Raw genomic sequence first — 12417 nt, forward strand, 5'->3', positions numbered from 1 at the left:
ACTGGCGTTCTCTAGCGGGTAGAGTGACGTCCTAGTTACACCGGGCGCTATTATTTAGTGTCGGGGCCCGTTGTGCGGACTAGTGTGCGCTGGGGCGGAATAATGTGCGCCAGACCTCGCCAGGAGCACTGGCGGTATCTCTGGAGAGGTAGTTTACCTACCGAGCGCCCTGAGCGCCCTGAGCGCCCCGGGCGTCTGGCGAAGGCTACAGGTTTGCTGATGTGTGCCCAACAAAGCGTATCGAGCAACTACACAGTGGCAGGGTAAAGAAATGCGACATCTTGGCTGGATAGTTTTGGAGCCTTTGCGGTGGCTTTACAAGCCCCTCCAATGGCGGCAGGAAAGACTTTAGTAGAGCTTTGCGGTGTGTACGAGCGTTGATTGACTTCCACCTCATGGCACAGTATACAACTCATACAAAGGAGATTCTAGAGTATCTGCAAAGCTATCTCGAAAACTTCCACAAGTATAAAGATATATTTCTCGAATTCCGGGCCTATAAACGAACGAGGAAGGACGCCAAGGATCGAACAAAAGCACTGCAAGACTCCGGAAGCCTTGGAAGAGGCCTAGAAGAGGTTCAAGAGATTCGGGAGGGGTCCCATTTTAATTTCATTAAGATGCATCTACTATCACACTTTAGAGAGCATGTGGAGCGATTCGGAAATATACCCATGTTTTCAACGGATGTCAGTGAGTTGGCTCATCGGCGGCAAATTAAGATGGCCTACACTGCTTCGAATAAGGTAGATGCCACGGTCCAGATTCTTGATTACCACCCAAGGCGTATGGTGATAGAGATGAGAGTGTTGAATTTGAAAGATATTGTTTTCTCCCTGCCCGAGCATTATGAGGGCCTGCCGAGCCATCGAGAAAGCTTGAGAGACCTATTGGAGATTTTCAAAAATGAAGACCAACAAAGAGGAGGCAGTGAGCGATTGCTGGATGGAGATGCACCACAGAAACCTAAGATGACGACGCCGGACAATTCGGCGACCAAGTTATCTGATATCGCAGACATTATCAAGATGAACAGGACTACACTTGCCAGAGCTGTATCGGGATATGGTCAGGGACTACAACGGGAAGAAGGAGGCTTATTGAGCCTTCTTGACTACCCAGTGAGGTATTTCAAATGCCTGCAGGTGCCAGTATCAGTGTTCCAAAAGAGTGATAGCTACGAGATACATAACATACAATGCACTGGAGAGGCTTTGTTCCGGAAAAGGGCAGTTCGGAATGATTGGGCTTGGATTAAGGTAGCTACTACGGACCCCTGGAGAGCATTTCAGGGACGTTTACCAGGGCACCTAAAGGCAATATTCAGACTACGTGATATCTTTACTAGAAAGACATATCAACTTTGCTTGGTTGAGCTGCTGGAGGCAAGGGACAGGGGCATTCCTGAAGGCTCGCATGGACTTCTAAGAGTCGCGAGGCGCTCCCGGCAAAGATTTTGGATAATTAATACTCGTAGCGTCTTGGGAATGGCACATTTGTTCGAATTGGGGCAGGGACAATGGCTGGTAAATACTAGAGTAGATTTAAGAACTTGGAACGAATTCCATATATAAGGTTAACGAGGGCTTAAGGAACCTAGGCAAATGCTTCTGAAGACTGGTCCTCTTAAACGATATGTATATACATGGGCAATATAAGATTCAACAGATAAGAAATCCAAGGGCTGGTAAAGGCTCAAGTAAAAGTGTTAGGTGTTAGGTTTTGTAACTAGCCGGGCGGCTTGAGAGATCAGGAGTGGCGCGAGGGGCTTTTTGGAAGGCTCGAGGGGCCTGTTAGGTAGATTTTGGGTGGTTTAAGGGGGGGCGTGAGGCACCTAGAGAGTGGCTAAGTGGGGCTTGAAGAGCGTTTGGGGGGCTCGAGAAGCCTATAGATTTATAAGACGAGTCTGGGCCTTGAGAGAGGTTGAGGGGGCTCAAGAGGCTTTTTGGGAGGCTTGCGGAGCCTGTTGGGGAGTGGTCTAAGGGTGTCGAGTGGCTGGGGAGGGTTGTGAGAAGCTCGAGAGGCCCGCCGAAATGTCTAGGAAGCCTTTTAGAAGGCTCGGGAAGCCTGGTTAAAGAGGAAGCGGGAGAGACTCAAGAGAAGAAATTGAGGCGGAGAGTTCTCCAGAGAGTGCCAGGTTACTCCGGAGGCTCAACGGATTAGGCGAGGTGGTGAGGAGACATGGGAGGGGTAGGGAGACTAGTTGTCTTGGCATCAACCTCTGGAGAAAGGGACAATCCCCCGGAGGCGGATGCTAGCTTGCTGATGTGCCTCGAAGGTGCGGCCAGCAGTCGATGGTGCATTGTACAAGTCGTTCCAACCGTTCCTACTCTTATCACCTCTCAATATACCCTTAACAAAGTACTCAATACCCTTCCCACCCAACCATTCAATTTCTTCAGTCTTCATCAAAAAGTAAGAACTATCAAGTATCTTACTCGGTAGCAGGTCACTTAAAGATTATTGAGTTCTAGCGATAGTATCTTTGAATAATCTGCATCCTGATTCTTACCTTGCATGGCCGCAACTATTCTATTGGATTCTAGTGATACATAGAAAGACTGACCTCGTTACAATCGCACTTCAAAGATTCGACAGCCTTGGTAGGGTAACCTCCTGTCAGGGTTACCCGTCCCTTCAGGCATTATTGTCCTTCCGTTCCACTCTAGTCCAGCTGCCGTTTTTGATCTGTAAATCCCGCTAGGTTCCCTACCCCGATACCGTTAGGGGTAGTGGCTCACCCGCCCTTGCCTTCACCCGTCGGTGGGGGGGACAAGCTGCGGTTACTCTAGGGTCGATGGCAAACTGATGGAACAGGTTCCTTTGTAACAGGCTTATAGTGGCCCTGTTACAAACACTATGGCGAATTTGGTTGTGGTTATTGAGCCAAAATTTATATACAAATCTACTCAAGTACTTGGTCAAAACGTTATGCAGTGTTTATGCATTGTCTTAGTCGACCTATGTAGTGGGGGTCACCTATAATAATACATACATTAGGCCGCACATGTGAAGCACCAGCAACCGTCTCTTTGCGGTTAAGGCACTAAATAGCGTCCGCAATTACCGCTTGTCCTCAGTTGCCGGGTTGGCTTTAGGTGTTCAAATAACGTATGCCAAGATTCACTTATCCCGGGTTTGATGTTCGGTTTATACCGTGCATGGTCGATACTCGATACTGCCCCTCCCGCTTCTGAAGGTCACTCGTCAACAGGATACCCGCTACAAGCCCTCTCCGCTGATGCTTTCCCAATCGATTTGAAGCCTCTGCTACTCTCTCCTTAAGTTTACTTTCGCCATTACTTTCGCAGTCATCTATATTCCCTTCATGTCGATTAGAACGTCGAAGTTCGTCTCCCGGACCAGCGAGGATTTCACCTCCCAGCTTACTCGCCGGAACGCTCCTCCTAACGACGAAGAGTCGAATTTACCATCTCTAGCTACGCGATGGCTTGGTGTGGGAAAGCCGAATGACAATGTTCCTAAAATGGTCCGGGGAATCACCATAGCCGATGAGGAGAAGATCCATGTAGGAAAGGTCAAGAAATTAGGTACATTTAGCGGAGTGGGTATCCATAGAGCTCCTGTGGGCTAGACATTTCGTTGATAGTGGATTGTTAGGTTTTTGTTCCAACCACATTAAATGTTCTATCCATTCTCATGTTCCTGAGATTCGGTTTCGTCCTGGGACAAGGAGGAATACTTGGAATGTTTGGTATGAACCGGTATTCACCTGATATGTCAAAAAACCCTACCTAACAAAGCCTTCGTAATCAAGGTATGCTTTTAGTCAGGTAATGCAAATAATCTCACCCGACAATGATCACCTTAGGCCATTCAATAAGAAAGCCGGAGCGAAGTACTGCATCGTAATACTTGACTTCTTATAACTCTTACAGAACGATTTTTTCTTTTTGGCCAGTCCAAATCTTCACGCTTCACGTGCTGACTTACGCGGCATAAATAGTTACCTTATCAACTTAATTACTACACTGTCAATATCCGCCATCTCTTCGAATGGTACAGTTCGTGGCGGTGGCGCGTATTATCTCATCTCACGCTCCTTAGGGCCAGAGTTCGGAGGAAGTATAGGCCTAGTATTTTATTTGGGTTTTGTATTCAACACAGGCATGAATGCTGTTGGCATGATTGACTGTTTGATGAATAATTTTGGAGAAAAAATTGGCAGTGGTCCACAGATTTTTCCAGACACATTCGTCGGTTCCCCCACCTAAATCCACACATCTACCTCTTCCGAGGATATGGGTGGTCTTAGGGTCCGTTTGGCAGCGGGGCGGAACGGAGTTTCCAACAGTGAAAATCTAACCAAAATATTATTGAGACGGATTTATCACAGCCATAAACTCTGTTTTGGCCTATTGCTGAACGGTCCCTAAGATGAGGTTTCCTTATTACTGATGCGTAATGGTGTGAGAACAGTGGTATCGATATCTCTATGCTACTGCAGTCTTGGTTTTTTGCACAATAATATGCCTTCTTGGCTCTGCCATTTTTGCTCGTGCATCAAACTTTCTTCTCGCGATTCTCCTTTTTGCAACATTTTCTATCCCCGTATCAGCTCTTTTGGTCAAGCCGTTTCACGATATCAGCCATGACGTACTCTATACCGGTCTGTCAATGGATACGTTTATGGAAAACCTCCGGCCAAGGTTCACGAAAGGAGCCGCCGGAAGTCAGATATCAGGAAGGTAAGCAGTGAGTATTATGCTCTTTATAGCATTCTAACAAGTTGTAGAGAGAACTGGCAAGATTTGTTTGGTATTCTCTTTCCAGCCACTGCCGGAATCTTCGCCGGTGCAAGCATGTCCGGCGACCTTAAGAATCCCAGCAAATCGATACCAAGAGGTACTTTGCATGGTTTGATGTTGACATTTGTGGCCTATACATTGGTTGTTCTCTCTATGGGGGCCACTATTAGACGCGAGAGCCTATATAAAAACCTCAACATAATCCAGGACGTATGCTACTGATCCCATCAAATACAAGTATATAACCAACTAATTATTTATTGCATAGATTAACGTGTCGAAACATCTCATTCTTGGCGGGGAACTTGCATCTTCATTCTTCTCAGCTCTTATGGGAGTAATCGGTTCCGCAAAGTCATTACAAGCGTTAGCCCGTGATGGGATACTTCCCGGTGTATCTTTATTTGGCCAGGGAACCAAGTCAAACGATGAGCCAACATATGCGATTATGCTAACCTTTCTTCTCTCTCAATTAACTCTACTATGCGATATTAACCAGATCGCCAACTTTGTGACTATGACGTATCTCATGACATTTCTAGTCACAAATTTGGCCTGTTTCCTGCTAAAAGTCGGAAGTGCACCGAATTTCAGGCCGAGTTTCAAATATTTCACCTGGTGGACAGCTGCGATCGGAGCGGTTGTGAGTGGTGCGACTATGATATTTGTATGTGTCATCGCCATTCTTGGAATATATCAATTTAACCATTCGAGCAGGTTGACAAACTTTACGCTGGAGGCTGTCTAGGCGTCTTGGTCACCCTATTCTTAGTTATTCACTACACTACACCACCTAAGAGTTGGGGAGACGTTTCTCAGAGTTTGATCTATCATCAAGTCAGAAAGTACTTGTTGAGACTGAAACAGGAGCATGTGAAGTTTTGGAGACCTCAGGTATATACAATTTACATAATCCGTGATTTCCCAATGGACATCCTCTTATAAAGCAGCTTTAGATCCTGTTATTTGTAAATGACCCCCGGAGATCTTGGAAATTGATTCAGTTTTGCAACGGTATTACAATTACTTCTTTGAGTGAAACGAAGAAAGGAACTGAGACTTACTTGTTTTCTTGTAGCTATGAAAAAGGGATCTTTATACATCCTTGGACACATTGTTGTCACTCCGGATTTTCAAGACTCATTCCCAGAGGTTAAGCGGCAACAAGCCGCCTGGATGAAGTATATCGATTTCAGCAAAGTCAAAGCGTTCCCCCAAATATCCATTGCCCCTACTATAGAATGGGGTGCAAGGAATATTGTGCTCTCGGCTGGCTTAGGAGGCATGCGTCCAAATATTGCAGTCTTAGGGTTTTACAATCTAGATGAATACCGCAACTCAAAACCTCTAGTAGATATTCCGTGTACGTCAAAGTCAAGAAATACAAATCCGACACATCAACCCGCACCTCACAACACCCAGTCTAGTAGGGTTACAACTCATATATTAGACCAGCTCCCAACGGATACCATGCGGAATGAAACCGCGGTCAGTGTTACCAGTTACGTCAATATCTTGGAGGATTTGCTTCTCTCTCTACAGATAAATGTGGCCGTTGCGAAGGGATTTGAAAACCTGGAACTCCCTTCAAAGGGTAAAGACCATGACAAAAAGTATATTGATCTCTGGCCAATTCGTAAGATCTCAACCAGCCTTTCAGCCCCTAGATATTACTAACATAGCAATAGAAATGTCTGCTGAAATCGAAAATGGCGCTCCTGGCGCCGGTAATATCCTAACAACAAACTTTGATACTTATACTCTTATACTTCAACTGGTAAGTGCCTTATTACTTGTCTATAAAAGCTTTTGTGCAAATGCTCCAACCACTTCTATATCTCATTCTTCTCTAGGGCTGCATTTTAAACACTGTTCCAGCGTGGAAAAAGACCTACAAAGTTCGAGTTGCAGTATTTGTTGAGTATGAAAGTGACGTTCATGAGGAAAGAGCTCGCGTTAAGAAGCTGCTGGAAAATCTGCGCATTCAAGCCGAGGTCTTGGTTATGTGGCTTGCAGACGGCAAGCTGAGCTCCTACGAGTCAATTGTGAAAGGATGTGAAAATGAAGACGACAATGTGGAGATCGTACTTGGGAACGAACAATGGTGGAAGGAGTTGCAAAAGCGCAGGGGTCGAGCAACCTCTCGTGATGCTCCTGACCATCTCGCCGATGTAGCGCAACTTGTAAGTGGAGACCAATGGCCAAGCAGCAGCTTTCAACAACAGAGACGATATGACAGTCGCACAATGTTCGGGGGGATAAATAAGCTTATCAAAAAATCTCGCAAGCGGCATTCCATCTTTGGCCTGACTAGACTAGGAATGCCTCTGTCTCTGAATATGCGGACCCACCGCCTCAATCCAGATGCCCTCGAAAATGAATCCACTTCTGAGCTTTCAAGTGATGGTGAAAGCGACACCCTTTCTAGCGACGACGAGAGCATCAAAAGCGCTGCAAGTGAAAACGACGCCGATGAGTACTCAACCGATGAGGAACATCCTCCTATCGTCAAAGTTCGACGTGCCAGCACTGGCGATCCTTTGGGATTTGGTACTACTTACAGGAAGCAAAGTCTGCGACAAGCAGCGCTCAGAGCCTCTGCACTTAAGTCCACATCGACTGAGGAAGCGCAACCACGTAAAGAAGCAGGTTTGGCTATTGGCTCGACAGGAGAATCGTCAACAACACCTATTCCTTCACTTGCTAGGCCTGAGCTACCACATCGTAGTTCCACTCCAATCTTTTCCTGTAAACCAGTTCCGGATACTGAAGTGGCGGTGGAGGAGGGTGTTGGTCCTAGTATTATGTTTACGGATACACGTGGTAATAGGGTACAAGCATCCTCAACGTTTCTCAACCCTTTATCCTTCAACGATTTGCCCTCGAGGGCACAACATCTTATTTTGAACGAACTTATACGGAAACATTCTCATGATACAGCTGTCGTCTTTACTACCTTGCCCTCGCCCCAACCTGGCACATTCAAAAGTGAGAAGGACTCGGTTGATTATCTTGCCGGACTGGAGGTAAATCCTCTGATAACCCCCTTTGTTCATCATGTACTTACACGGCGGCATATAGGTTCTTACTGCGGAACTCCCCCCAACTCTCCTTGTCCATTCAAATTCTCTAACTGTCACTACGGCGTTGTGACCTTTCTCCTAAGCCTTCTCCATTTGTAAATGATTGGTCTTTCTTTGATCCGATGATTAAACACGCCCCAATATACTTTTAAATTTCAAATCTTCTACAGTTTTTTCCTTTTGTTATCATCTACATACTCTACATAAGCATGAGAACTAGGACTACATAGCATTAGCGTTGCTTGAAAGTTCGAACTGATTCACTATATACATGTATATATTCAAAATTGGCTACTTTACGCCATGCTCACAGGTAACTGCGTCTAGACTACGAAATTACAGAAAGTACAGCAGACGCTCGAACATCACGTGGACTACAAAAGTAATTATGGCACCTCTATGCGACGATGTCAATAGTAGAGTATGAGATTCGTTCGCTGGCTATTTTAGAACCTGGGTCCGTTCACGATAAGCGGATGGCCGGTTACCACCGGAAAGTTACGTATGATGAACTCGTTGTACATGGGATTCCATTACCGGGCTTGGCCTCCTTACACTGTATAGTAATCCTCTACCCACAACATAAAAGAAAATATTGGATATAAAACCACACCGACTCTTAAAGATTTAACTCTTTATTCATCTTCCATTACCATATCTTGCTACTTAAAACATAAAAATGGTCACTTCAGACTCAAACCCTTCTACCCAACTGCGGCACAAGAATCTACCGTGGATACGAACACCTTTATTAGAAAGTAATGCTCTCTCCAAGGCAGCAGGATGGTGTGTACCGAATCTAGTAGTTGCTTTATCGAGCTAATTCTCTGTGAAGCAGAGTGTTTATGAAGATGGATATGTTCCAACCGTCCGGATCGTTTAAATCCCGGTAATATCTCTATTCCTGTGTATTCTCGGGGGATTTGTGGCTAGTTGAGCGTTGCTAATTTCTAAAGTGGAGTGGGAAACCTGTGTCTTAAAGCTGTTCAGTCTAGGCCAGGGCCAATAAGATTCTACAGTTCAAGTGGTGGGAACGCAGGTATGTGCAGTTTCTCTGTTACCATGAACCTGTTCGATCGTTAATACGATTTATCTGGATTATTAGGGCTCGCTGCTGTGACAGCTGCTAGAATGCTGGGTCATGAAGCGACCGTGGTGGTTCCCGAAACCACCACTGAGCTCATGAAAGCCAAAATTCGCGTCGCAGGTGGCGAAGTCATCTCTCATGGCGCTAGTTGGAAGGAGGCGGACGATTACATTCAAGGTCTCCTAGAAATGGACGATCAAGGTGTCTATTGCGCTCCTTTTGACCATCCAGATATTTGGGAAGGAAATGCCACCCTAATTGATGAGATTATTGATGATCTTGGAGGGTCTCCGGACGCAATAATTGCATCTGTTGGTGGTGGTGGGTTGTTCTGTGGCATCCAGTTAGGACTTATGGGCCATGGATCCCCCGATGTACCAATTCTAGCTGTCGAGACGGAAGGTGCAGCTTCTCTTAATGCAGCTTTACAGGCCGGTTATCATGTAACCCTACCCGCAGTGACCTCCATAGCAACTTCTCTAGGTGCTCGAAGGGTTGCTGCAAAGACATATGAACTTGGACAGAGGCCCAATGTTAAGTCGGTGGTGTTGAGCGATGCCCAAGCCGCGATGGGCTGCTGTAGGTTGATGGATGACGAGAGGGTAGCAGTGGAAGCTGCATGTGGGGTTTCCGCGGCTGCTATCTATTACGGCCTTCTTGGGAAAGTTGTTCCCAACCTTCAACCAGATAGCAAGGTTGTTCTCGTTGTCTGCGGCGGTGAGTAGCAGTTCACTCACCAAATTCCCTACAACCATGATTTTTCTTGTAGGACTAACTATAATCCAGGTAGTAATATTTCCGTAGATATGCTTGCCGCATATCGTGAAATGTATGGATCGAAGGCAATTATAGGGGAAGTCAATAGTAGAGACGTCCCTAGCTCTCATACTTCTTAGATTCCTATTGTCAGGTGGTTGGATTGCTTTTCTGATTTCTGACTGATTTTAAATTTTACACATTTCCTTCTTGTTCTGAATAGTAATAATAGTAGTGAGTAAATTAAAAATAGTATTACGCGTCAAAATACTCAATATCATAATCTTCTGAGGTTTCGCCGCTCACCTATCAAAGCAGGGGCCTGACGGGAAAAGAAAAGAAAATTGAACGTGTCCGCTTTCCTTTAAGACCAGCATACGAATAGTGATCAATCTCGTTTATACCCCCCTTATGAGCCCAGCTCGATAATTCCAATAATTAGCTCTGATGGGGTCATACTTCTTCGCCAAAAGGTCCAGGGCCATCACCGCCTGTTCCTTTTCCGCCTTCTCCATATATATATCAGCCAGAATGTCCAAGGCATGTGATGATTTTATTTTGTCGGGGTTATCCAGCGGAGCATAGTGGAGGCACGTCTTCTCAATTGTTGAGAGTGGAAGATTTGCTTTTTTTAAGGCCCTAAAGACATCATAAATTAGAATATAAACTTCTCACGGGGCATTTGGTCAACTAACCCGCGCAAATAATTCCAGGGACTCGGATTTTGGGGAGCAATGAAGATAGCATCTTCGCAAATGCTATTCCGTGAACTAATATCAGCAAAGATGTAGATATAGCTCAACAGTGGGAAGATATCACCTTATTTCACGGTCAACAATTTCTTTAGGGACGTCTTTATCTCTACCGAAAACCACAAAGAATCGGTGGTTCCATGCTGAGTTGTTTTTGATATCCTTCTTTAGTAAGATATCGATATATTCGATTTCACTAGGACTCTCCCATAAGTCGAATCGTCGTACAAGCCATTGTCTACCCGCGCGTGTCAGCCAGAGATTCCCCAGCTCCACTGCTCGGAACAGATGATAAGATTAGCACAACCTATAAGACCAAACATGGTAGTTTTTTGAATCCTTCTCAAACATAGATGCCGTAAACTCCGCCTCGCCAGTCACGTCGCCAATCTTTTCCATGATCAACTGACGGTGGTGCCAAATTTGATAGTTCTTTTGGTGTTTTAAAGCCATTTCATTGAGGAATATCTGTTCCTTACGCAAGTCACCCCCCAAGGCAAACAAGGTTTTCGCTCTGTAAAGCCTTTGGAACAAAGACAAAATTAGTGGCAGTTCCTGAGGTGACATATTCAAGGGTCAAAGATCGTTACCACACTGTGTAGTGCGCGGGGTTCATTTCAATGACATCTTCCGTAACTTTGAGCACCCTTTCGCTGACTTCGTCCTTTGCCATCACAGCGCGAAGATAAGCCATGGCCTCAGCATATTCCTCGGTATATGCTATTTGGGCGAGAGGGTGAACGCCGTCATCCTGTGGGAGGGGTACAACATCCTCCCATTCAGGATCCCTGGAATAAAGCGACATCTTGCAAATAGTGGACAAGAAGGTTGGTTACAGGTTGGAATACAAGCAACGATAAAATCTGTCGCAAAGAGGATTTTTTGTATAGCGAGTGCAGTGGGGTTGGGTTAAAAAGAGGTGCAGCAACAAAGAAACGTCTTTTGGTGTGGAGGTAGGTTGGGCGCACTGACCAAGTCCGCACTGACCAAGTCCTCTAGTGAGTACATATTCCTACATGTATGGCGCGAGAAGGCATAGGTGGGTGTGAACTTCAGAGGTATGGGAATTAGAGAAAATTCCACCATCAGACTAGGCGCTAGTACCATTATGGGGGCAGATCCCCCAATTCCTATAGATTGATTGGCTGCAAACGCCGAAGTTTACACACCTACCCACCATAGCTTCTCGAGCCGTAGTTACTGCAGTTCTTGATGTTGCACAGTCTAACACTTGAACAACTTCTTATTGGATACATCCTTGCGAGTCTTTACTTGTTCGGTTGATATTGAACTGGTTGCAATCATGGAGACAAATAACGAGTCAATTTATTCGCCTCAAAGAAGTAGTTTTGAACGAGTCCACTTTGACGCCGAACAGACCATTATTAATACGGGCTTAGGAATATGAACGCTAGGGGATATGAGGGTTGCCCAGGTAAATGATAGACGTATCTTTACATGTGAACGCAGGTCTAAGAAAACTTGACTTTGGTTAGAACGCAACGCAACAACCAGCAAAAAGGAAATCAATTTCTATACAACCACCAGATATGGGAAACAAATAGGAATAGGCAAGTAGACTATATCAAGAGCAAAGATTCTCATGGTGTTGTCAGAATAAAAGATTTAAGAGTATTCACTTAATATTTTTCTAGTATCTTAAAATAGTAGGTTTCAACCAACATGATGTTGAGCCTCCTACGTCTGGCTAAAGGAACTTCTGAGAAACATAATATGCACCCTTTAGAACATCCTAGAAGCTTTTAGGTATGTTAGGTTTGAGCCCATAAGCCAAGTTTTCCCAGACCCGCATTCATGTACTTCTATTGTATGTACCGATTCACTCTTGGGTGGCCCATGTACAGTCGTTTCTGGGTCAACGACGAACCCGGCTCGATGACGAGTGGCTACTTTTTGGGCTGATAGGCAGTCAAAGCAAAGGGGTCGGGGCGCTTTTGTTGGCTTTTATT

The 12417-nt window shown here is 45.3% G+C and overlaps 3 protein-coding genes across 3 annotated transcripts; 2 read left to right on the plus strand and 1 right to left on the minus strand.

Annotated features, from left to right (window-relative positions):
* Nucleotides 1-3328: 3328 nt before the first annotated feature.
* On the plus strand, nt 3329-7922 carry LAJ45_10348 (uncharacterized protein; the record flags this gene model as incomplete). Its single annotated transcript, XM_046119874.1, has 13 exons — nt 3329-3565; nt 3622-3715; nt 3779-3794; nt 3968-4217; nt 4441-4709; nt 4757-4979; nt 5038-5436; nt 5487-5663; nt 5726-5783; nt 5848-6405; nt 6458-6546; nt 6623-7795; nt 7851-7922. 13 exons carry the CDS (start codon nt 3329-3331, stop codon nt 7920-7922), a joined length of 3615 nt encoding a protein of 1204 aa, XP_045966852.1.
* A 609-nt stretch (nt 7923-8531) lies between these two features.
* On the plus strand, nt 8532-9835 carry LAJ45_10349 (uncharacterized protein; the record flags this gene model as incomplete). The annotated part of the gene is made up of 5 exons (XM_046119875.1): nt 8532-8638; nt 8688-8741; nt 8809-8891; nt 8958-9656; nt 9726-9835. The coding sequence occupies 5 exons, from the start codon at nt 8532-8534 to the stop codon at nt 9833-9835; spliced, it is 1053 nt and encodes a 350-aa protein (XP_045966853.1).
* Nucleotides 9836-9890: 55 nt separating this feature from the next.
* On the minus strand, nt 9891-11252 carry LAJ45_10350 (uncharacterized protein; the record flags this gene model as incomplete). Its single annotated transcript, XM_046119876.1, has 7 exons — nt 9891-9910; nt 10002-10057; nt 10155-10334; nt 10391-10453; nt 10515-10685; nt 10755-10970; nt 11038-11252. The coding sequence occupies 7 exons, from the start codon at nt 11250-11252 to the stop codon at nt 9891-9893; spliced, it is 921 nt and encodes a 306-aa protein (XP_045966854.1).
* Between the last annotated feature and the right edge of the window lie 1165 nt (nt 11253-12417).

Source organism: Morchella importuna (genome assembly GCF_003444635.1).
Source record: "Morchella importuna strain M04M26 chromosome Unknown Morimp01GS045, whole genome shotgun sequence".
Classification (NCBI taxonomy): Eukaryota; Fungi; Ascomycota; class Pezizomycetes; order Pezizales; family Morchellaceae; genus Morchella; species Morchella importuna.